This window comes from Myotis brandtii, unplaced genomic scaffold (assembly GCF_000412655.1).
Source record: "Myotis brandtii unplaced genomic scaffold, ASM41265v1 scaffold104, whole genome shotgun sequence".
NCBI classification, from domain to species: Eukaryota; Metazoa; Chordata; class Mammalia; order Chiroptera; family Vespertilionidae; genus Myotis; species Myotis brandtii.
The window spans coordinates 60,194-83,807 of NW_005353497.1; the positions used below are offsets into that span (position 1 = coordinate 60,194).

The following is a 23,614-nucleotide window of genomic DNA, read 5'->3' on the forward strand; positions in this document are numbered from 1 at the left end:
CTCAATATTAACACATCCGTGGGTGGGAAGAAGCACACAGGCCATTTCAGGTCAACTCCGAGCAGGAGCCCTTCCTGCTCTGGCCCTGGGATCCCCCTCAGTGTTGGGCAGTCTGTGAACCAACTCTCCCTGAAGCACCTGACCTCTTCGTGCTGCGATGGGAGCCTCGTCCTCTTGCTCTGCGCTTGGGGAGGCACCGCTCTCCCTGTCATCTGTCTAACACGACGGGCCAGAACCCACCATCATATTTCTCTCTTTTCCAAGGAGGCAAAAAGGCACACGGCCACCGCGGGCCAGGCTCTTCGTCCTCTCAGCCGCCCTGCACTGACTCAGGGCCGCCATCACCTGCTCACAGGGTCACTTCACTGCTCCCTCCTCTCTCGGCCACATTGAAGCAGAACGTCCTGAGGGAGGAAGGTTCTTTCCGAACAATGAACATCAGCACGAAGTGTAGTGACGATTTCCAAGGCTGCCTGCTCTTAGTGTTCTGTGCTACCCATGTCATGCTCTTTTCGTATCATTTCAACTCTCACTTTGTCATTAACTCCTCAGCCAATTCATTCCTTCTGGATCATTTCATTTCTCTCCCGCTCTGTTCACCTGGAGAGAAGGTCTCAAAAGCACCTGGTAGACACTCACCTGCATTTGACAGGTACTTGTTAGAGGGGTTTCCTCCCACCTCAGGTGGAAAGATTCCCAGTGTGTAGGTGAGTGGGAACGTTCTGTTTCAGGCGCCAGCATTTTCCTTTCCCTGTCATCTAACACGACGGGCCAGAACCCACTGTCATATTTCTCTCTTTTCCAAGGAGGCAAAAAGGCACACGGCCACCGCGGGCCAGGCTCTTCGTCCTCTCAGCCGCCCTGCACTGACTCAGGGCCGCCATCACCTGCTCACAGGGTCACTTCACTGCTCCCTCCTCTCTCGGCCACATTGAAGCAGAACGTCCTGAGGGAGGAAGGTTCTTTCCGAACAATGAACATCAGCACGAAGTGTAGTGACGATTTCCAAGGCTGCCTGCTCTTAGTGTTCTGTGCTACCCATGTCATGCTCTTTTCGTATCATTTCAACTCTCACTTTGTCATTAACTCCTCAGCCAATTCATTCCTTCTGGATCATTTCATTTCTCTCCCGCTCTGTTCACCTGGAGAGAAAGTCTCAAAAGCACCTGGTAGACACTCACCTGCGTTTGACAGTTACTTATTAGAGGGGTTTCCTCCCACCTCAGGTGGGAAGATTCCCAGTGTGTAGGTGAGTGGGAACGTTCTGTTTCAGGCGCCAGCATTTTCCTGGAAACCTCTGCACTGTCCGTCAGGAAACCAAGCCCAGGATCCCCCGTGAAACAATGGCCTCTGCATTCCCGACGAGGCAGCCTGAGCGGAGGGAGCCCACTTGCCTTGCCGTCATTATCTGGGCTCAACCTTGTTTCTGGTCATCAACCCCAACACATACCTGACTCTCCAGTCCTCCCCAGCTCCCCATCCCAGCCACAGCCCACGCCTCCCAGTGCCTAGAAAGCTTTCCCACCCGCCTTGCCCAACCCTCCTGCCTCATCTAGACTCGCATTCATGCCCCCCCCAGGCCAACACAACTGTCACCTTCCCCGCAGAGCTGCCTCCCAGTCCTCCCAGCAGAACCAGGTACTCTGGGTCCTTGGCCCACTTTGTTCCACCCTCTGAGGTCAGGCCATTTTGCTCTCATGGATGCTCCACGGACCGCAGCAGTGGGGCCTCTCCTTGTCCTCTGAGCATCTCAGCGGAGGGAGCCCACTTGCCTTGCCGTCATTATCTGGGCTCAACCTTGTTTCTGGTCATCAACCCCAACACATACCTGACTCTCCAGTCCTCCCCAGCTCCCCATCCCAGCCACAGCCCATGTCTCCCAGTGCCTAGAAAGCTTTCCCACCCACCTTGCCCAACCCTCCTGCCTCATCTAGACTCGCATTTATGCCCCCCAGGCCAACACAACTGTCACCTTCCCCGCAGAGCTGCCTCCCAGTCCTCCCAGCAGAACCAGGTACTCTGGGTCCTTGGCCCACTTTGTTCCACCCTCTGAGGTCAGGCCATTTTGCTCTCATGGATGCTCCACGGACCGCAGCAGTGGGGCCTCTCCTTGTCCTCTGAGCATCTCAGTGCCCAGCACAGGGCCTCAATAGGGCAGTGCTCAGGCCTGGTGTTTGAAGTTTTGGGGGCAATATAATCTGCTGAGGCTAAGATGGATTCTCCTTTTGTTGTTGTTGTTGTTGTTGTTGTTTTTTGCCTCAGGATAAAGCTCTTTGGCTTTGGACGCTTGTCATAGTACCTTTTGGTGAATAGACCTATAGCACAAAAATGTGAATGCCCTCTCCCTCATTGTTGTTTTTTGCATCAGGATAAAGCTCTTTGGCTTTGGACAAGCGTCATAGTACCTTTCGGTGAATAGACTGACCTATAGCACAAAAATGTGAATGCCCTCTCCCTCAACACCCTCCCACTGGGGACTCCAGTCTTTCTGTAGCCTCCAATCCTTTCTAGCTGACCCACCTCCACCCGCCATCTAAAACCACCCCTACCAGGCAGGAAGGTCAGGGGCCAACCTCTTTCATTTGCCGTGAGGATCACGCAGCCGTGATGGTTACCTCTGGCCTCCGACATCTTCGTTTGAGAGCAAACCTGAACATCCCAATATTGGCCATTGATCATGTTGGAAGAACCAATGAACAATCATAGCATTGAGCCAAAATATTTTTTTTTAATTTTTCACAAAGAGCTCTAGAAGGCAAGTAGTAGTTTATCACGTCCTCTCTGGAAATGACACAGCATGACAGACAGGGTAGGGCGCTGGAATGCCGGCTCTTCATCATTGTCCAGAGTCCCCGCAGTGGCCCAGGGACCCCACAGCAAGGCCATGCGGTGTGTCCTCTGCAAGCGTTGTCGCTCAGCCCACACTCAGCAGCACCAGCACTACTGAGGTCACGATCATCTGTCCAGAAGATTCCACCTCAGATCCCAAGATCCAGATCGGGATCCAGGTGGGGTTTGATGGCCAGAGGCAGAGAACAGGTGCCACGGCTGGAGGCAGAGCCTCTGACACTGCAAAGGTCAGAATTCTTGACTCAAGACTAGAGGGGAGGCGGGAAGAATGATGAGGTCAAAGAAGCCCTGGGTTGCTGAAGAGACAACTTTTTAAAGGAATGCTGGGTCTGCAGTTCGCAATGTTCACAACAAAAGAAAGTCGCTTGGGATTCCAGACCTGAGCAGGAAGAGGCAATGGCTGGGCTAAGAGAGTCAGAACTTTCTTCACAGTAGAACAGCCCTAAGCTAAAATTCTAGAATTTAAGACCAATGTCTTTTAAGAATGGGAATTCGGAAACCCATCAGACCAGCTGATGGAGGCCAAAAAAAAAAAAATGTTCTCTATTGAACAAAACCACACAAACAACTCAGTCCTCCTCCACTCCCAATACCCCAGCCACCTCCCACCCCATTAAAAAGTATTATGAACGTTACACACACTCGCACACACTAAAATACACAAACAAAATACAAGACACTCAAGGAACCTTCGGGATCACCTAAGGAGTTTTCACAAGCTCTCCAGGTGCTCTTCCTGTTTTGTTTCTAGAAAAAAAGAGTCAAGCTCTGATGGTTTGTCTAAGCAGTAAAAACTGGAGTCAGCCTCAGTTTCCTGGCTTATTAGTCTATGTAGAGGAATAACGGCGGTAATTCAAGAAGGGAGGCCAAGACTGGTGTTCTGTGGAAGGCGAGCTGCCTTGTCCTGCAGCCGGGCCCTCACCAGGGAGCACTCAGCTGTCACACGCAGCAGCCCCACCCATGGGTTCTGCTCGAACATCAGGACACTGCGTGTGCGCACAGAATGCTGGGGAGGCTACTCCAGAGGCGAAGCTCTACTGTTTGCGGCACCAGAACATAAACCTGAAGCAAACCGTCAAGGGACAGCCGAGGATCACAGACGGTGGAGCTGGAAGAGATGATGCAGTCCAACTCCGCCTTCAACAGAAAATCCATCTATGGAGAAAGCAGAGGTTGTCTGTCCAGATCCTGACTCCACCTGAAGCTTCCCTGGTGGTTGGCCTCAATCAGTTGATCAGTCCGTTGTTTCTGACCAACGTCCCTCACCTGGATCATTTGTTTCCGGACGGTTAGAATCTCCCACTCGGCATAAGTCTGTCTGGGAAATGCAGGAGAACCAGACGATTGAACCGATGTGTCTACACTGACCGCTCCCCAGGGTGCCATTGTGTTTAGTCTTCAAACACGATAAAGTTCAAAACATCTGTTTCTCTGCCTTATCACACAGATATCTCCCCCCCCCACCCTTTGTAAAATAAATAATTCAAACTAGACTGAAACTTGGGCAAGGACAGTTGCTGCCTCTTAACCAGGGGTCCTCAAACTTTTTAAACAGGGGGCCAGTTCACTGTCCCTCAGACCGTTGGAGGGCCGGACTATAGTTTAAAAAAAACTATGAACAAATTCCTATGCATACTGCACATATCTTATTTTGAAGTAAAAAAACAAAACGGGAACAAATACAATATTTGTATTTGCATGTGGCCCGCGGGCCGTAGTTTGAGGACCCCTGCTAACAGTAACCCATGAAACTCACACCTGCAATTCATTCCCATGCAGGGGTGGAGGGGAGCTGATGTGCTGAAACCCTGGGACAGAAGTCAGAGCCAGCCCTCCCCCCTTATATATTAAATTTATCTTCATAAATAGAGCATCTTAATTCCAATGACCACAATAAAAAGGCCAAAGTTTGAGTTCTTTTTTCCTCAAATAGTTACACAAACCCCCAAATATCTACTAAGCTACCCACATGGCCCACTGGAGCCTCATTACGAGAGCTCCGGCTGCCACGATAGTCAACGGCCAAGGCTCAGACAGACCCAACACCCATCCCTGTTGGACAGCGAGGACTCGGATAGAAAATTCACTTTGCAATAAGGCTCATGACAATCCCTTTCAACAAAAAGCCCGATTTGATTTTAAACTATTTGATCCCCCCAAAACTTGTTACCTACACAAGTTTTTAAGGTCACATCTATGACATGAAATGGGCTCACTAGACCACTAGACGTGGCCTCAGTGGGCGTGGCAAGGTTGCCCACCCATTCACTGATGTGACACTGTGGTGCTCACCTTCCTCTTGGACAAGTCTCCGAGCCATACTTTCAACCTCAATGTGAGAACCAGTATCAATGGGTAATTAACTAAAGGACTAGGCGTCTACATTAAAGTTTATCTCAATGGGTGCAATAAAGCCTATCTTCTAGCCATCCTAGGAAATTTGGGTTTTAATTTTCTAATTTCTCCTCCCCTCTCAAAAATGTATTAATTTGGATCAATCACTTGGGTTAGATGACTGTGACCATAGGAAGAAGCCGGGGCAAACAGATGGACAGCCCGTCAGAGAAATCAAAGGGTGGTGAACGCCGTCTGGGTGGAGCCTTCATAGCTCATCCCTCGAAGGCGCGGTGTTCAGGGAGGTTGGAGGTGGCAGGGCCTCTGTGTTCTTGGCATTGTGGTGGATGTGGCCTTGCTTCTGGGACTTCCAGGAATGTGTCCTGTCCCAGTCAGTGGCCACTGTCTCATTGTCCCAGATGGTCGAGGTCTCCGTGTCACTCAGGTACCCCGGCTGGCCTGTGTAGTGTGTGGGGTAGATGAGCAAGGGTTCCGCGGAGAAGGCTTTCAAGTCCCTGGATTTGTAATGCTCCTTGTACTCAGCTCTGAAAACAAGAGGGGCACAGGCATGAGGGGGCAGGGCGCTTACAGAACAGGGAGAGAGGGAGAGGGGCCCTGCTTGTTACCTCTTCAATGGTCAGGGACTCATCTGATTATCTTTTAAGTTGTGTCCTTTGTGGAAAACTTTAGTCTATAAATACAATAAAGGTTCTTTAGAAGCTTTCGGATGAGCTAAGCAAATACATAGACAAAGTCAGGATATTTCTGTTGTATTTGGATAGACTGGCTTAAAATGAATTTCAGCTCTTACTCTGAAAGTTAAGAATTAAGCTCTGTGTGGGACCGTAATAATACATAAATGTGATCACTCTGTAGAAAATGCCCTGTTGCTCGATTAATACATTAGCAGCAGGATCTGGACAGCAGTGAAGGAGTGAGTGAACTAGCGTAGGCTTGGAGGCAGGCCAACGTGGCTTTGTATTGCAGATCCCTGTGAGTGTAAAGTCGAGAGATGACTTGACCTCCCTCCCAGGGCTCCGGTGCAGATTATGTGAGGTGACATCTGCTCGGCTCCTACGTCAGTGAGTGCCCCATAGGCGTGCATTTCCTTTCTGTTAAGGGGATGACGGCTGACCTCCCTGTTTCTTCAGGATTCAGAGATAAAGTGAGTCTCTAATACGTTGTGTAAAAGAGGGCAAGGAGATAAAATGAAGATGGAGGTCAGGAACTCTTAACCGCTAAAATGAAGACCATCTCCTCGAGGAGATAACCCAGCAACTGAGAGAAGGAGCCAAGGTTAGAACCTGGTCTCCTGCTCCATTAAGGAATTTAGGAATCATTGACAGAACAGCAAATATGTATAGAGTTTGGCCGAGGCTCTAAAGACACAGAGATGTAAGACTGTGCCTACCTGAGGGGCTCACAGGTTATTGGGGAGACTGACAAGTAAACCATCAATTACCAAACCCTTTGGTAAGTGTTGGTCAGAGCCAACTCCTGGGCTACAGAATCCCTGAGCATCACACTGCCTTCTCCCATGGATCCACCCCAGAGGCCACATGCCTTTCCCTGATTCTCTAACACACCTCCATGATCACAGGTAGCACAATATATCATGATGATTGTTCATGGGCCTGTGCTCTTGACTAGGCTGTGAGCCACTGCCTGGCCAACAGGACCCACAACGGACTGAGAAATGAGTTGAAAATTTTGAGATGCTTAGGAAGATGACCTTCACCTTGAGGTGTATGAGTTCATGGAAGTAAGGAGATCAAAGACAAGGAGAGGACAGAGCAGATTATGTCCATTTAAATTACACACTGGGTATGAAAGGGGACTCCTATGCAAGACACCATTTCTGCTTCACCTTCCCCATAAGGGGATAATCACTTGAGTCAACCTCCCTGGGTCGTGATTATGGACAGATCATCTAGGAAAGCAGTGCACCGTTAGAAAATATCAAGTACTGCCCAGAAACTGAGTAGGCTGGCTCACGAATGCACTGTGCTCACGGGACGGGCAGGGAGTTCGGGGCAACTCACACAGGATGCTTGTTGTACATGATTGGCAGGAACTCGTCCACTGGCAGCATCTTCCCAAACGGATCAGCTCCAACCAGCTTCTGTGCTCCTTCCAGAGAGAGGGCGTAGCCCAGCGTCCAGTAGGAGTAGTCGGCTTCAACCAGGTTGACCACGTTGGGCACCGCCTTCTCCGGCTCTTTTACTTGCATCCTCTTCCTACCAATATAACTAAAAGGAAGTGGGCAGAGGAGAAAATTCCAATTGGAGTACCAGACATGCATAGGAATGGAGCACGCCTTTGTAGACACTTTTGAAAGCTTGCACCCACTGTGTCGTATATTGAATGCATCGGGCCGCATAGCACGTCACATCTGTCGCCAACTGTGACCGTCACCTGCCATCAGTGGGGCCATTTCCCTGGCTCCATTTATCAGCATCCCATCTACTCTGGTCTAGGAGACAGTGTTTAAGCCAGAAAGTAAAGATGTAAAGAGATGAAACGTCTTTTCAGATCATTTCCCAAAGGTGGTATGGGATTTCCAGCTGTGTTTACAGGGGTTGGCAGGGGACACAAAAGGCCAGATGTGAGAATCCCGAGTTTGTTATGTTCAAGTCCCCCGAGTTTCAGCCTGCTGTGTTGTCTGCAAGCGCTCCAAATGCTGGTGGTGAACACAGGACAGAACCGGCTGTGGGAAAGAAGCAGTCTGCAGGAGTGGCCCCCGGAAGGCTCTTCCTGGGGAGGATGATGCCAGCGCCTCACACGCCCCTAGCTCTGCCCACACTTCCCCCTGCGTGCTCTGCTCTGAGAAAGGCACCCAAGCAGGTCCTGTTCTCCATGAGCATCTGAGCAGCTGCTGTCTGACAGGGAGCCGTCTCTCAATTACACTGTGCTGACTGCTGGGTCTATTTCCCACGGGTCAGTGGAGCCATTGCTAGGCTGCTCTTGAGCTCAGAAGGGTGCCTTTTCTGAGAGAACAAGTATTCCGCCTGGGCCCATAGCTGGCTTTCCCTCCAAGGATGGGAGGGGCGGGGACAGCCTGTCTGAAGCAGGTGCTCCAAAGGGACAGGCTCTGATGGGATGGGATTGCCTGTGACACACAGCTGGGGGGAGAACGCAGGGCTTGGGAACTTTCTGCCTCATGGAGAAAAGAGAAGTGTCATTTGGGTTTAACAAGAAAATGAGAGAGAGGGGGGAGGAGGAAGTAGAGAGGGAGGGAGAGAGGAAGGAAGGGAGAGAGGGCAGGAGTTGGGCAGGGAGAGAGAGAGAGAGAGAGAGAAAGAGAGAGAGAGAGAGAGAGAACTCAATTCCAAGAGGTGGCAGACAATGAGCATTAACCCATTGTTAACTCATTAATGTCAGTTCAGAGCTACCAGTCCCTTGGTGAGCCTGGTTTCCCTGCAACAGCCTCTGACCCTCCACCAAACCCGGCTGTCAGTGTTCTCCCTGCTGCACAGCTTCCTCTCCCAACAGAGATGCCCTCCCCTTGCTCAGTCTCCCACACCCACGGAGGGAACCTGCTCTATGGGAGCCGAGGTCCAATGTGACCCAGGACTCTTGCCCTGGAATAAACCCCTCCATGGGCCACGTGCTTCGAGGGCGGGGTGTGTGCTGTGCTCCCGAGTGAGTGCTCTGTCTGAAGGCCCCTGATCTGCAGGCTGACCCAGGTCTCATAACGAATCTCCCGCAGTTTCTTCCTCACCCTGCAGAGTACACACCTGCAGAACCAGTGGCTATCCTCTACTCATTTCTTTGGTTTCTGGTAATGTTTATGGAGAGAAAATCAGTGGAAGCTTGGGGTGTATCTCCTACCAGGGGGGAGGTAGGGCTCGCTGCCCCTGGAAAGGACCCAGTGCCTCTGGGAGCTCTCTGATAAGGCTGTCTTGTCACTCACATCAGTTCCCAATCCAGCTGAGCCTGGTCAATGTCATCCATCAGTTTCATCAGCTTCTTCTTAAACTGATGTTCAAAACGCACATCATCCTCAATAACAAGAGTCTTCTCCAGCTCTCGGTCAATTACCTGCGAAGGTCATCAGTGGAAAGACACTCTATGAAATAATCAATACTTATTTTTAAAAAATATATATATATTATTGATTTTTTACAGAGAAGGGAGAGGGATAGAGAGTTAGAAACATCAATGAGAGAGAAACATCGATCAGCTGCCTCCTGCACACCCGCTACTGGGGATGTGCCCACAACCAAGGTACATGCCCTTGACCAGAATTGAACCTAGGACCCTTCAGTCTGCAGGCCGATGCTCTATCCACTGAGCCAAACCAGTTAGGGCGATACTTATTTTTTTTTTATTAGACAAATCAGTATTAAAACATAAGGAGTTTAGTAGCATATGTAAAAGCTCATAACTGGGTTCTAAGTCAACAGTAGAATGAATCTATAGACTGTGGTATATTTACAACAATAAGAATGTATGATCTACAATCAACTTAAATGTTCTAGATGAATCTCACAAACATAAGGTTGAGAGATGGGACATACCCTATGATTCTATTCATTTTTTTTTTTTAAAAAAGTACAAAAAAAGACAAAACTACTCTTGCTGTCGTTAAAAGTCAGGATGGTGATTACTGGGGGGACAGTGACTAGAAGGAAATGTAGAGGGGGTGGATCTGTGGGCTGGCAATCTGTTCGGGATCTGGGTGCTGGTTAACGTGGGTGCATTGTTCAGTCCGTGAAATTTCATTGGCCCGTGTTTTACAATCTACATATTTTTATACATTTCTCTTATGTTTCATTTAAAGTTTAAAGACAAAAAAAAAAGATAGGCCTAGACTGGATCGTTCAAAGAGAGAAGGCATTCAAGAGGCCCTTCTTTAGAGCCTTTTCCTTTTCTTGTGAGAACTTAGCCTTGATCAAGAACCCCACACTCCAATACCACCCTCATCGTCTCATCTGTAAGATATGGGTTCAAGTCCTAGCTCTGCCACTTCTTGCTTAGACAACATATTTATTTCCTCTTGCATAAAATGGGCCCATCCCTCCTGACCCACCACATGTGACTTCTGTGGGTCTTCTTGTATGAAGTCACTTACTAAATGATGACATGCTAGACACATGCAAGGCGTCCCTACTAAGGATGAGAAAGCATCAGCAGGAGTGTGGCCCTAAGAACATGGGCGTCTTCCCCTGTCATTGTCCCAAGGGTCCCAAGGTTACCCCTCCTTGTCTGTGGCTGGCCTTGCGTCAGAGGAAGACACGGAGCAACTGTAACTTTCAAGTGTACTTCCAGAACAGGGAGGGGCTCACCTTACACCTGGCCCTCATTCACCCACCAAGTCCCACTCTCCCTCCTCCTCATTACAAAATGCACATGTATATAAAGCATCATTTACCTCTTTCCAGACAGAGTAGTGGCTAAGGAAGCAGCCGATTTCACCCCTGGTCAGAGGCCTGGAAGAGTAGGGGTCTCGATACCCAGGCAACATGTCAATGTTCAGGGCCTTCAGTTGGCTGGTGTTGAGCGCCCTTCGTGACAGAGAACACATATGAAAACGAACAAGGCGAGATTTCCCCACCACGGAAGCCAGAAAGAGAGTTCTGTGTGTCCCCCAGAGCCTTCACGCACCCTGAGAAAAACGTCCCAGGTTTCCCATAACTCCTTAGGAGCTCCCGGGGTCACGTGTCGTGGGGGGGTCTTATGAGCTTTGTGGAGAGCAGAGGGTGTCTTGTAGTTGGTGTATCCCTCATAATGCCCAACATAGCTCTAAGTATCATCACTTTTTTGACAACTTCGAAAAGTATTTTCCTCATGAAGGAAAGTGGCAAATAGGAACATTAAGTCCCCTTCCCAGCCCCTCGGGATTCTGCTGTGGGTGTCCCGGCCACACTTCAAGAAACACTGATGGAATTCTCTAAAGGAGTCATAAGAACTCTCACTACAGCTTCTAACCATCCTCCTTAGAGGCATGCAGATAACATTGGAACTGCAGTTTTTGCAAAATCCATGCCTTGAAGGAGGGTGTCAAATAAAAGGTCAAAGCAAAGCAAAAGAAAATAACAACAGCAATAACAACCCCCCCTGAAGGGAGCTAACATGTACCCCATGTGACTTGCCTGCCATTCTCAGCAAAGCGATCAGCCCAGACCAACTGTGGCCAGCATCTCATGCAACAGCATACACAGACCATTATGAACTTTTTCCATTCATTTTCATTGGGTCGCCCAAGTTTACTAGTAGACACTTTGCTCAAAATCAGGCTCTGAATGCAACTCTGAACGCATTCTTTCCAATACACTGCAGGAAGCTGGGAACCACCCCAACCACTGCAAGAACCCCAGAGACGGGAACATCACTTCCGGTGTGAGCCTTCAGCGACATGAAGAGCAGAGATGGCTGGACGGTGAGTGGACTGTGGTCCAGATCTACATGGTGAAATTAACTTCTGTGCTATTATGAGTCATAATGTCTCCCCATGTAGGCTGCACGGGGCTGTTATAAAAATGTGTCTATATTCCAATGACCACAGATTCTCCTCACCCAGAACTACTCCATCAGATAGGACACATCCCCACTCCAACCCCATCTGCAAAGGTTCAAGAGAAACCCAACTCACTTTCCATCCACAGCCTCCACGATCTTGACCTCAATCTCCTGCTCATACAGGGTGCGTAGCATCCGGTCCCGCCGGTCCTTCCTGCGTTTGAGATTTATCATGAAAATCTAACGCAGGGAGAAAAGGAGAAGGAAACACAGATGACTCAAGTCTTCTTTTAGGCTGTTTGAGAATTTAAGTAAATGTAGCATCAACGTTTTAAAGTTTCAGTTGGGATAAGGAATGGAAACTGGAGATTAATTTATGTTTCATATCAGGTCAAATGACATGAATCCAGATGGAATTACTTTAAAAACTGAGCCATTTGTGGTGACTTAACCCTCCCTGTTTCTCTGATGTTCATTGGTGAACACCTCCACCTTGTTTTTGAGACAGGAAAGTTGAAAAAGTTGCTCTCCGCGAGGCTAATGGTGACTTGAATCTAGGCATAGGCACTAAGGGGCAGGAGGCAGCTTGGCAAGTGGTTAAATTCGTCAGCAGACCTGAGTTCCCATCCTGTTATTTACTAGTGTTTGCCTCAGATCAGTTCCTCTGCCTCAGTTTCCTCATCTGTAAAGCTAGGATAATAATGGTCCTGTCTCATGGGTACTAAGTACCAGCTATTATTATAATGTATATCCTCTGTCTAAATTTAAAGTCAAAGAATAAGAAAAATCTAGTCTTAACACATTCCTTTTATTTCCAAAGGTTCCAAACGTAATGATCAAGGTCTCAATTTTAGTAGCTTCTGTGTCAAAATTCAACTTCCTTAAAGATAAGGGCATTTTTCTGAAGGAGGTAAAGGAAGGAGTCATGGCCTCAGGGGCAGCCCTTTGAGGAAGAGAGAAGGGAGAGATGGAAAGAAAGGCTTACGTGAAGGCTTAAATGAAACTCTGAATTTCCATGTGGATCTGTGGGAAAAGGTATAGAGAGGACTCCTACTGGTCCCAAAGAAGGTGCGCTCAGATCATCCCCTACGAGGGCTGGGTCCACCTGTGCACCCACGTTATCCCTACATTCCTGATGGCTGCACTAGACACATACGTATTACCAGGCCACGACAGGAAGTTACAGATAATGAGGCTGTCCTAACTATTCCCAGGTTTAAGGGGCCACAGAAGGACTTAAAGCCTCATGAATGCTATTATAGGTAAGTTAATATATTAACAAAGTCTCTCCTATGGGCAGTAATAAACCCACTTAGTCCTCAAAGTGAGGGAGACTTCAGCTGCCAGCAAGAAATGATTGACACATAGCATGGAAAAGGAGAAACCTACAGGAGTGAGTCGGATGATGCTGGCTACCTCTTTAACCATCGAGGTGATATTTCATGTTACAGGGTCCAGACACTTGTTTGTAAAAAGAGGGAGTTGAACAAACTCATCTCTCAGTACAGAGGAAAACGTCTATGATCCACGCTTTATAACAGGGTTGCTTTATGCTATGTCCAGAATAAAGAAGTAACTATAACCAGCCTGCAGTTCAGACTAGATTGGGTAAAACTTTGGTTCATATGGTCATTCTGAGTGTGTTTATCGATGTTATATGATTTATTGGGATAAAAAGCTACACTAACTAAAACTGCAACTCTTCCTTACAAAATATTCTCATTTCCATCCATGTATAAAGCTCTGGGCAAAGAAAGTGAGGGGGTGGGGGCCCAAGATGACCTCTTTAAAAAATCATCCACTTGATATAGGGCGAAGTGTGTCAGGCACATCATGATTTCATCACCTCCTTTGTTTACCTAACTGGGTAATTATTTTTTAAAAACACAATTTCTATGGTGACCATTTGCCTTGTTACTGGTGATTTTACAACTTGATGGGCGGTGTTCTTTCCTATTTCATTTTCTTCCTGGGTAGTAGACTCATACTGCGATGGGCCATATTCCACCCCTTCGTTTTACAGATATGGGAAGGGCATTGCTTGTGGGCACACAAGGAGCTACCTGGGGTCACTCCAGGAGAGCAAACCACAAAACAAAAACTGAACAGAAACACAACAAAAAAGTCCCCTCACACCAAAGACCTCTGGCCTGGGATGACTTTAGGAAATAACAAGCCTGTCCCAGTTCCTACCAGGACAAGTGCAATAAAAACTGCAGCCACGAAGGAAAAACACAGACAGCTCGCTCATACTTAGTGCACGGTAAACAGAGAAAGAGCCACACAGCCAAATGCAACCCAGACACCACCACCGAGGTCGGAGAGTCCTGGGAGGGGTTGGAAAGGCCCAGAAAATCTTTTTTTCCACCATCCTACTCAGAACAGAGAGAAGATTACCCTGGGCCCCGGAGAGTGGAGTCCCTGAGGCTGTGTCACTTCCTAGAGTGGGCCCTTTTCAGAAGGCAACTACGAGTGACCCAGTCGTCACACCCACATCCAAATGCAAGACCAGAGCTAGAAGATCCTGTTCCTGTCCCGTGTATTTGCTTCTGTTTGATCCTTAAGGGAATGTGTTTATAGAAGGAAAATGACATATGTGAAGACACAGGCTCTTTTACCTGGAGAGCCAGGAGCTCCAGGGGAGGAAAGCTGCAGTGACACACGGGAGCCCGTTCAGTGCACGGTGCAGACCAACCTTCTCTGCAGCCTGATGGTTTTTAAAGCCATTTATACTTCAAGTCCTCTCTCCCACGCTTCCAATCATCTCTCCCCATTCAGCCCTCTGTGGAAATTGCTTAGTAGTGCTCTTTCCCACTTGATAGTCATGAAAGACTTCTTCCCATCCCAGAAGTTCAGCCCCAAGTCACTTTTATAGACAGAAGCCCATTTCCCAGTGCCAGCAGCTCTTTACATGGCTGTACTTAGGGAACATGCATTGTATGAAACCAGGTGATAAATAAGGACTTTCCTTTCAATGGAACAGCCGCCGCAATGGGCACAGAGCACAAAGCTTGGCCTATAACCTATCCAGATTCCGTGAGAAAGCACCCGGTGTGTGGATTCCTGACTCGCCTCTAGACCACCAAGTTCCTGAATACAGGACATGAGGAACCATGAAGGAGTCAGTGACTTGGCCCAGCCAAGTATCATATATGTTGGGCATATTACCAAGAGAGGCATCTCTTTATATTTCTGCTTCATTCTTTATGCAATTGAAACTTACTGACAAACATGGCCCTCAGCGAGCTATTATGAAATTCTTGCCTGGGGAAAGGCAGAATTTTAGAACAGTTTCTTCGTTCTCTTTTTTCTTTGTCCTCTCAACCCTACCCTCCAACCTTTTTCCTTGGAAGAACAGCGGAGAGGACATAAAATTCAGAGTGGTCCAGCACAGTTTCCACCCACTCAGAGTCAAGTTCAAGTTCTCTAATCCCGAAAACACATATCCTCTTTACCTTACCCTTGAGTCTTGATAAAAAGGTTGATAAACTGTGGCAATATTTTAGAAAAAAAACATCAAATTCACTTTCACCACGCAACAGTAGTTTCTTTCTGACTGAATGATTAATTCACTTTTACCATGATGCTCCTTTTTTAAGATAAGAAAACTGAGGCACAACAAAAAGTGAGTAATTTTTCCCAAGACCTCAGTTTCTTTTCAGTAGCCAAGCCCATCGTGTTGGCTCCCAGACCTATGCTCAGGTCTGTGCATTGATATAAACATACAAGCATGTTAAACCCTTGCACACACATACACACACACATAGACACCTTTCCTACCTCATCAAATCCCATCTTGTCTGGGTATTTAGGGACAACTGAGACAAACTGGGAGGGTTCCATTGGAGGTCGGTCAACTGGAAGACACAAGAAACACGCAGAGGGCTTTGTTAGTGCAGGTCAGAGAACAGAAATGCATCCACACACCTGATCTCTAAGAACACAACCTGCATGTCCAGGGCAGGGACAAGCACTCAGCACCTCTCCAGGACTGAGTGGCTACACAAGAACCCTGCCAGCCAGGGCCCTGGCTTTGAGAGCACTTGTTTATATGCTGATTGCAGTATTTGCTCCATTTCCCATAAGACTTATTGTCAGATGCCCTGCCAGTGTGGCTCAGTGGTTGAGTGTTGACCTATGAACCAGGAGGTCATGGTTCAATTCCCGATCAGGGTACATACTTGAGTTGTGGGCTCGATCCCCAGTAGGGGGCATGCAAGAGACAGCTGATCAATGATTCTCTCTCATCATTGATGTTTCTATCTCTCTCTCCCTCTGCCTTCCTTTCTGAAATCAGTAAAAAAATATATTTTTAAAAAGACTTATTGTCAGAGCATTTAGGGCAACCGATGAGGGTGAGGACTCTGTAGTCAGATGACCTGGGTCCAGGCTTAGGTTTGTGAAAGTCTGGAACAGTTAGGTGACTTCTCTTAGCCCCTTTCTTTGTGTGTAAAATCAAGATAATAAATGTGTATCTTTTAGGATGTTATAAAATTTAAATGTTACCGGCATGCCAGGCAGGCACAGTAAATTAACATAATAAATACTCAATAACTCTTAGCCCAGGATAACTTACTGTGGCCAATGATGAAAGAGCTCAGAAATAGGCCAGACCCTCTCGGAATAATGCTTTTCCTATACAGTTAAAGTGGTCAAAGCCTAGGACTATTTTTATCCCAGTCAGGCAGGGTTAGCTACAGGTACACAAAAGGTCCTTTATTTCAATACAAGCTCAGCTCCGAGGGCCAGCCCACGTCCCAGAACCTGGAACAGGGCTAACGAGGAAGTTTCCAGATGGAAGGAACATCATATCTTAACACACAAAAGTTTTAATTATTTGAAACTAAAAAAACAAACGAAACAACTATCTTTACAAGCAATGTAAGTTAAAGATGGATAGCCATGTTGTTGAAAAACCTGAGAGAGTCTTGAAGACTTTTGGTATTGCACAAATTCAAAGCACTCATTTGGTTTTTCTTAGAGATAACACAGAATATAAAATGAAAGCTGGTACATGGGTTGTTTGAAGACCTATGGGTGATGGTCCTTAATGGATGGTTCAGCAGCATTCATTCTCCTCCGTTCCAGGGACGTGAGAGGAAAACAGTTCCTCACCCTTGAAGTTAGTCACGACCATGTGAATTCCCTTGCTCCACTCTCCAAACCCTCCCTCCCACCCCCATCCCAGCCCCCACAGTGATATGGAGAAGCCACTCATTTGGAGCAGCCCACAGTGATGTACCCACATATGGAGGGCAACCGCCCAGGGAAGACATCAGACCGCAGCAGACTTTGTACAGCCAGGCATAAGCCATTGCTGGATTGAGCTGAGGAGATCTGGGCACCATTTGATATACCAGCATAACTTGCCTCATCCTGACTGAGATACTGTCCCCTCACTGGGATATTAAAGAGAAAGCAGGACATCCAGTCTCGCTAATGACCAAGTAATGTGAAGTTCTAGAAGACAGTGAGACAGGTTTCCTAAGCCAAACATTAGAGTTGGGCTCTTACATCAGCCCTGACCCATCTGTCCAATTTCTGTGCGAACATAGAGCACATGTTTCTGTTGCCATTAGCAACCCCGAATGTTTGGGTCCTTTCTGTTCCACCTCACTCCTCACTAGTTGCTTTTAACATCAACAAATATTTATTGAGGATCCACCATGTACAGAGTTAGATTTCTAAGAGAAAGAAACGTAACTTATAAACTCCTCCTTGTTTATACCGTTGTTTGAGAAGCCGTCTAGCTCTCCCTCCTCGAGCCTTCTGAGACTTGGGAGGGGGTTATTTTTTGCGTTACCCTTTCCACACTCTTGGTCTCTGTTTGGCACTCACATGGCCTGTGTGGCTTTAACATGTCAGCCAAACAGACTGCTTTTAGCCACTTTGTTTCCATCAAACATGGGAGGTCATTGCATTCATAGGAGAAGTGCCCCCCAAAAAGCCCAAAGCGGCTGGCTCCTGAAAACCACCATTGAGCAAAAATTAGAGAAATACGCCTGGGTTTTGCCACTGAAGACAGAGAACTAAGCCATAGGAAAAACAGGAAACGATATGAGCTAGACCTAAGAAACTTACTTGACTGTCAGGTATATCCCAGGTTGTTTGGGGTCATTTCTGACTCCATCATTCATAATTGATCTAGACCCTCATTGAATCCCTCTTGATACATATTCCCTCCCTATACCAACATTTGGTGCAACATGTTTCATTGGCTCCTGGATAGGTTCAATAAAGATCTAGGAATAATAATAGCTATTGTGACAGAGTTCTTATCACTTACTGAACTCTGGGCTACACACTCTTGGTATATGCAATCACATTTATTTAATCTTTACAACATGTACCGTGGGATAGCTATGATAGGGAAACAAGGTTTAAATGACTTGCCCAAGGTCACAGATCTGATAGAACTGATATCTGAACCTAAGCCTGACTCTTGCAGCTGAACTCTTAACCCCCAAGCTCTACCCTGCCACCAAAGCTATTCCTTGGTAGTCCTTGGAGCCAAGTTGGCCTTGGGCAATGGGTCTGGGTTCATAGTAGCTCAGTTAGCTAAGTCCTTGCTTCTGGAGCACCCACCATCCAGCATACAACATACCAGCCCAGTCACACTTGGAAAAGTATTTGAGAAATTATGCTTGCACCAAATCCTAACACTTCTCTATAACTTCTTCTGAACTTCCATTGCTCTAGCCACCACCCTAGCTCAGGTGCTCATTCACCATGCTTGGGGTGTTTTAATATTTTTAAAACACTCATGTGCTCTTACTCTTGCCTCATTCTAACTCATTCATTGTGCACACTGTTGAAAATATCATTTTCTTCCACAAAAAGAGCTCTGTTCTTGACTGTGACACTCAAGTGTTTTATAATTTAAGTGCTTTCATATTCACCACATCATTTTAGCTTCTTTTTTATTGTTGTTCTTTTGTAGAGATGAAGAAATTCAGACCAACCTAGATATAGATTTGCTCAAGGTCAAATAGTGAGTGATGGGAGGAGCTAGAACTCAGTTTTAGACCTTATGACTTCAGATCCAATATTCTTTTTAATATTTTTATTGATTTTTAGAGAGAGAAGAAGGGAGAGGGAAAGAAGGAGAGAAACATCGATGTGAGAGCGAAACATTGATCAGCTCCCCGCCTGCACCCCTCAACTGGGATCAAGCCCGCAATCTGGGCATGTGCTCTGACTAGGAATTAAACCAGCAACCTTCTGTTGCACGGGATGATGCCCAACCAACTGAGCCACACTGGCCAGGGCAGATCCAATATTCTTAATAATCTACATGACATTCCGTTGCCTCAAAATGTCATTGCTGATAATGGGCACCTAAGATTTCCATCATCTCATGCTCTGATTTGCAAGAGCAAACTTCTCATACCTCATACCTATTTACTTCTAACACTTTCTAGCTTCCTGTAATTCATCCCCAAATTTGCTGTACAGGAAGCACATCCCCAAATTTCTGTGCAGCTCCCACCACTCATTCCAAACTGTTCATCCTTCAAAACTCCCAGCCTCTTTGATGCTTATTTTCATACCACCTACTTCCTCATCAGGCCCCTTCAGCCACTGATGACTATGGCTTCTGGCTCATGGTCTCACTGTTATCATTCTTAGAAACCTCAGCATCCATGCAGTGATCTGTCTAACAGCCTAGTGACTCCCAGGTCCTAGACCTTAGTACCAACAAGCATTCCTTCAGTGACCCACTACCATGCCGGCACCCATCATGCCCTTCATGCCCTTGCTTCCATCAGTACCCAACCCAGACCTCATGGTCCAGTACTCTAACCATTCCCAGTAAACACTCTTAAATCTCTTCCATTAATCTTGTTTAGCAAAACCCCAATCTTGGTTAAATTCAATTGTCCATTTACACAGCACCGAGAAAAATTCCGCAAGAGAAATTCACACAGTTGTTCTGACTGAGTCATTTCAAAACTATAACCGCAGATGTCAGATTGGCACTCAACACTGCCAAATATGCAACTATATACTTCCATAGTAAATTTACTTTCTGTTCTCTGAAAGATGTATTTTGTGCCTTTTTCTTTCTTCTGAAATCTCCAACATCTCTCTCAAGCTGTTGATTGGAGTACATATGTCATAGAGAAAATATTCAAAGTCAAATTAGTCCTGCCTTTTCCTTTGACCTCAAGTTTACAAACTCAGAAGCATCTGTACCCACACGTTCTGACTTCTACCCATTGGCTACCGTGGGAGAAGCATCCCTGTTCCTATCTAGGACAACCTCTCCAATGTTGCCCTGGCTTACAACGCCTTTTGTTTTCTCAAGGTCTTCAGCCTTAACAGTCATCTTCCTCTCTTCTACAACATCAAGTTCTCCTCAGCACACAAATATGCTAAAATCCTATCTTAAAAAATAACACACAAAACATAACAACCTCTGCCTTGATCTCTCACTGCCTTCCAGTCACCATCCTATTCCTCTAACTCTCCATCCCAGCAAGATCCCATTCTCTCATCTCCCCATTGTTCTTTCTTCAGCCCACTCCAATGGGCTTGTGTCCCCATCGTTTCACTGAAGTGGCTCTTATCAAGGCCACCACAGATCTCTACCTCGACAGAACAAATGATCAATTCTCTATCCTCACTTTACTTGACTTCTCAGCAGCATCTGGCTCCTTCTTGAACAGTTCTCATTTTTTCCTTCCAGCTTTCTGGCTGTTCGTCTCCCCCAGGGATCTGTCCTCCTCCCTCTCCTCTTCTCTTTCGATGTTCTGTTACTAAACAAGTTCACTCTGTTCCATGGCTTCAAATATCCTTTTAATTCGAATGACCTCAAATGTCTGTCTCCAGCTGGAGTCTTCCTGAACTCCAGATTCATAGAGCCAAGTATCTCCTAATCTTTCCATTCAGATGTTCAATAAATATCTTAAACTTACATCACCAAAACTTCTCTCCCAAATCTTTTCCCATGAAGCCTTTCCCACTTCATTAACTGGTAAACCAGGCCAAAATCCTGGAGCCATCCTTGATTCCTTTCTTTCCTCACAGGCTGCATCCAGGTCTCTGTAAGTCCTATTGGCTCCACCACCAAAACATATCCTAAATCCGCTTGCTTTTCATCTCCTCCCTGCTACAGCTTACATCCCAAACACCATCTTCCCTCACCAAGAGAGCTATACTGGACTCCCTATACTGTAGTGTCCATACCATAGTCTGAGTGACCTTTCTTATACATTAGAGGTCATTCTGACTGGGCTCACGTCCTGCCCACTGCCGACATGCACACATCCTGTGCTCTAGTGATGAACAACTGAATTTCTTAGATCCCGTGTGACAATTCAGTGTAAATATGCCCTCCTTTGGGAAGCCATTTCCAACATCCTTCCCTACGCAGGATGGATCTGTAGCTTTCTCCTTAGCCACCTGTACATTATACATAATAATTAGTGTAGCTACTGATTATCGAGCCTCTACCAATCCTGACATCATGTAGACCTGGAGGCAATAACAACACAGTGTGTAAGGATACACGTTTTGGAGACAACAAGATTGGTTCAAAACCCAATCTGTCATTTCCTTAGCAGAATGATCTGGGGCAAGTTACTTAAACTCTCTATGCCTCAATTTTTTCATCTTTAATATGGAGATAATAAAACCCCTTTCACTGCTCTGTTGTAAGGATTAATGAGACAATGTATAAAGCAGCCTTAGCTGGTTTGACTTAGTGGATAGATCATCGGCCTGCAGACTGAAGAGTCCCAGGTTTGATTCCGGTCAAGGGCACATGCCCGGGTTGTAGGCTTGATCCCCAGGAGGGGGTGTGCAGGAGGTAGCCAATCAATGATTCTCTCTCATCATTGATGTTTCTATCTCTCTCTCCCTCTCCCTTCCTCTCTGAAATCAATTAAAATATGTTTTAAAAAATGCTTAGTATGGTATCTGATACATCATAAACTATTAGTATGATGAAGTCATAATTATTGTTGTAGTTATTAGACTTTTTATATATATCATTGAACATCTTCCCCCAAAGTCTACAACTTTTCATCATCTCCATTGTACAACTAAACAAGTTAGATTACTTGCCCGAAGTCATATAATTAGAAAGCAGCAACGTTAGAGTTTAAATCCCAAGACAAAGCTCCATTATAGCCCTGATGACATTGTGTGAAATGCATTTACTGTGTACCCAGCTCTCCACCTGGACGGATGCTCCCTGAGGGAAAAGGCTTCGTCATGTTCACATTTCACGTTAGGGAAAGTTTAAGAACAAAGGAGCAAATGAATAGCCATGTTTCAGCCAAGGCAGACTGATGGCTGCGAGACTCCAATCCTGGGACAGCGGAGGTGTGTCTGTGGTGGTCACGGTGGCAGTGGAACAAGAGCCATCGCAGGCTCTTGGGTCACTCACTCATTGCTTCTATCTGCACATGGATGAGGGTTTCGACGTCGTCCTGCAGGGTCTGATGGGGCTTCAGGGGGATGGGCAGGTAGCCGTAGTGCTCTCTGTTGCAGAGGTACATCTGGATGCCTGAGGACCCAAGAGAGGGACAAAGCCGACCAATCAGAAAACAACACTTGTTAGTTCTGTAGTGATAACTATGGAAAAGGAGGCTGGACTGTGGCTGGTGCTGGGTTTGGCTCTGATATTGAACAAGTAGCTGTTTCAGGCACTGTCTGCAGACCTCAAAAATGCTCCTTTATTAAGAAAGTATAACACAGCATTGGGGTCTAATAAAAAGCCTGGGCCATTCTTCAGCTCAGAGGAAATTGATTTTTTCTCTCTAAAGAACAAGCATAGTTGTGGTCTGAAATGAACACTAGAGGCATGAAGGGATCAACAGAATAGAACACTGCAATCCACCAACAGGAAATAACGAGAGACTGAGGAATAAAATCCATATTTGATATGAAAGCAAACAGGAAAATCCTGTAAGGCTGACAGATTACGAGAGCTAAATCTAGGCATATGTAGAACAAAAAATAAAAAGCAAGGAAATTTAAATTCTCCATGACTCTCTTTAGTTTTATTTCTTCTCTAAGCAAGCTCCCTGAGAGCAAGTTTCCTGGATTTGGTGTCAACCAATGGACATGAAACTTCTAGAACAAATTCATAAAGGAACAAAAGAAAGTCTGCATCTCAAGGCCTGTGAAGAACCTGCCAGAAATATGCCATAGCCCTCTCGTATTCAACACTGGTCTTATAGCCCCAGCTGGCTAGTTCTGAGAGTTATATTACACAGCATCTGTGTTCAACCAGATAGCTAGGAATGTAGGGATCAAGATGGTCTCCTAGGGACCCAGCAGCAGACACAGTTTTGACTAATGAACAGATTGCTTCATTAAAAGAATGAGTCTGTCAAGCTCTGGTCCATGTGTCCAAGCTTCTGACTTGTTAATTGCTAGAATCATCTATGTTTTCCAGAGAGAGAACTACCTGCACAGAGCCTTCTCTATTTTGTGCAGATGAGATTTCCTCCGGTCAGCTGGATCACCTGCCAAATCAGCTGTCTCATGGCATTAACTGAAAAGAACAGGGAAGAAAAGAGCTTCTATCCTCTCCTTTGCTGACTCTGGCTGAATCAGGGTTGGTCCACCAATCACTGTCACTTCTCTTGCCTTCACCAAGTGAAGTCATTAGCTCTGCTGTGCGCCCGCACGAAGGCTTCTGGGGAACTTCAAACCCAAAACTACCCTCTTGCAAGTCATGATGAATTCAGAAAGGAGAAGAAAAGTGATTTCAGGTTTAGGTTGCCTCTCAACCCTTCAACTTTCCAAAGTTGCCATTCAACTTTCCAAAGCTTCAGTAAAAAGAGGACATGAGACCTAGCTGAGCTATCCATCAAGTGAGGAAACAAGAGAGGCATGTTCAAACATGCAAGGTCATAAATATTTACTTTCCATCATACGGTCTCACCAAGTTACTGGATGATGTGGAAGAAGAAGAAGGAGAAGGAAGAGGAGGGGCGGGGGGGGGGAAGAGAGG

General features: G+C 46.5%; 1 protein-coding gene across 4 annotated transcripts in view; it reads right to left on the bottom strand.

Moving 5' to 3' along the window:
• Positions 1-4,520: 4,520 nt before the first annotated feature.
• Positions 4,521-23,614, bottom strand: part of COLGALT2 (collagen beta(1-O)galactosyltransferase 2) — a 31,501-nt gene continuing 12,407 nt past the window's right edge. The window contains exons 5-11 of one of the 4 annotated variants that reach the window (XM_014537992.1): positions 22,040-22,159; positions 15,427-15,503; positions 11,780-11,886; positions 10,559-10,691; positions 9,098-9,225; positions 7,227-7,433; positions 4,521-5,729 (exon numbers count right to left, since the gene is read on the bottom strand). In XM_014537992.1, coding sequence (XP_014393478.1) covers positions 5,453-5,729; positions 7,227-7,433; positions 9,098-9,225; positions 10,559-10,691; positions 11,780-11,886; positions 15,427-15,503; positions 22,040-22,159 — 1,049 coding nt within the window. In that variant the 3' untranslated portion in view covers positions 4,521-5,452. The other 3 variants (XM_014537998.1, XM_014538008.1, XM_014538002.1) reach the window with 3 other exon arrangements.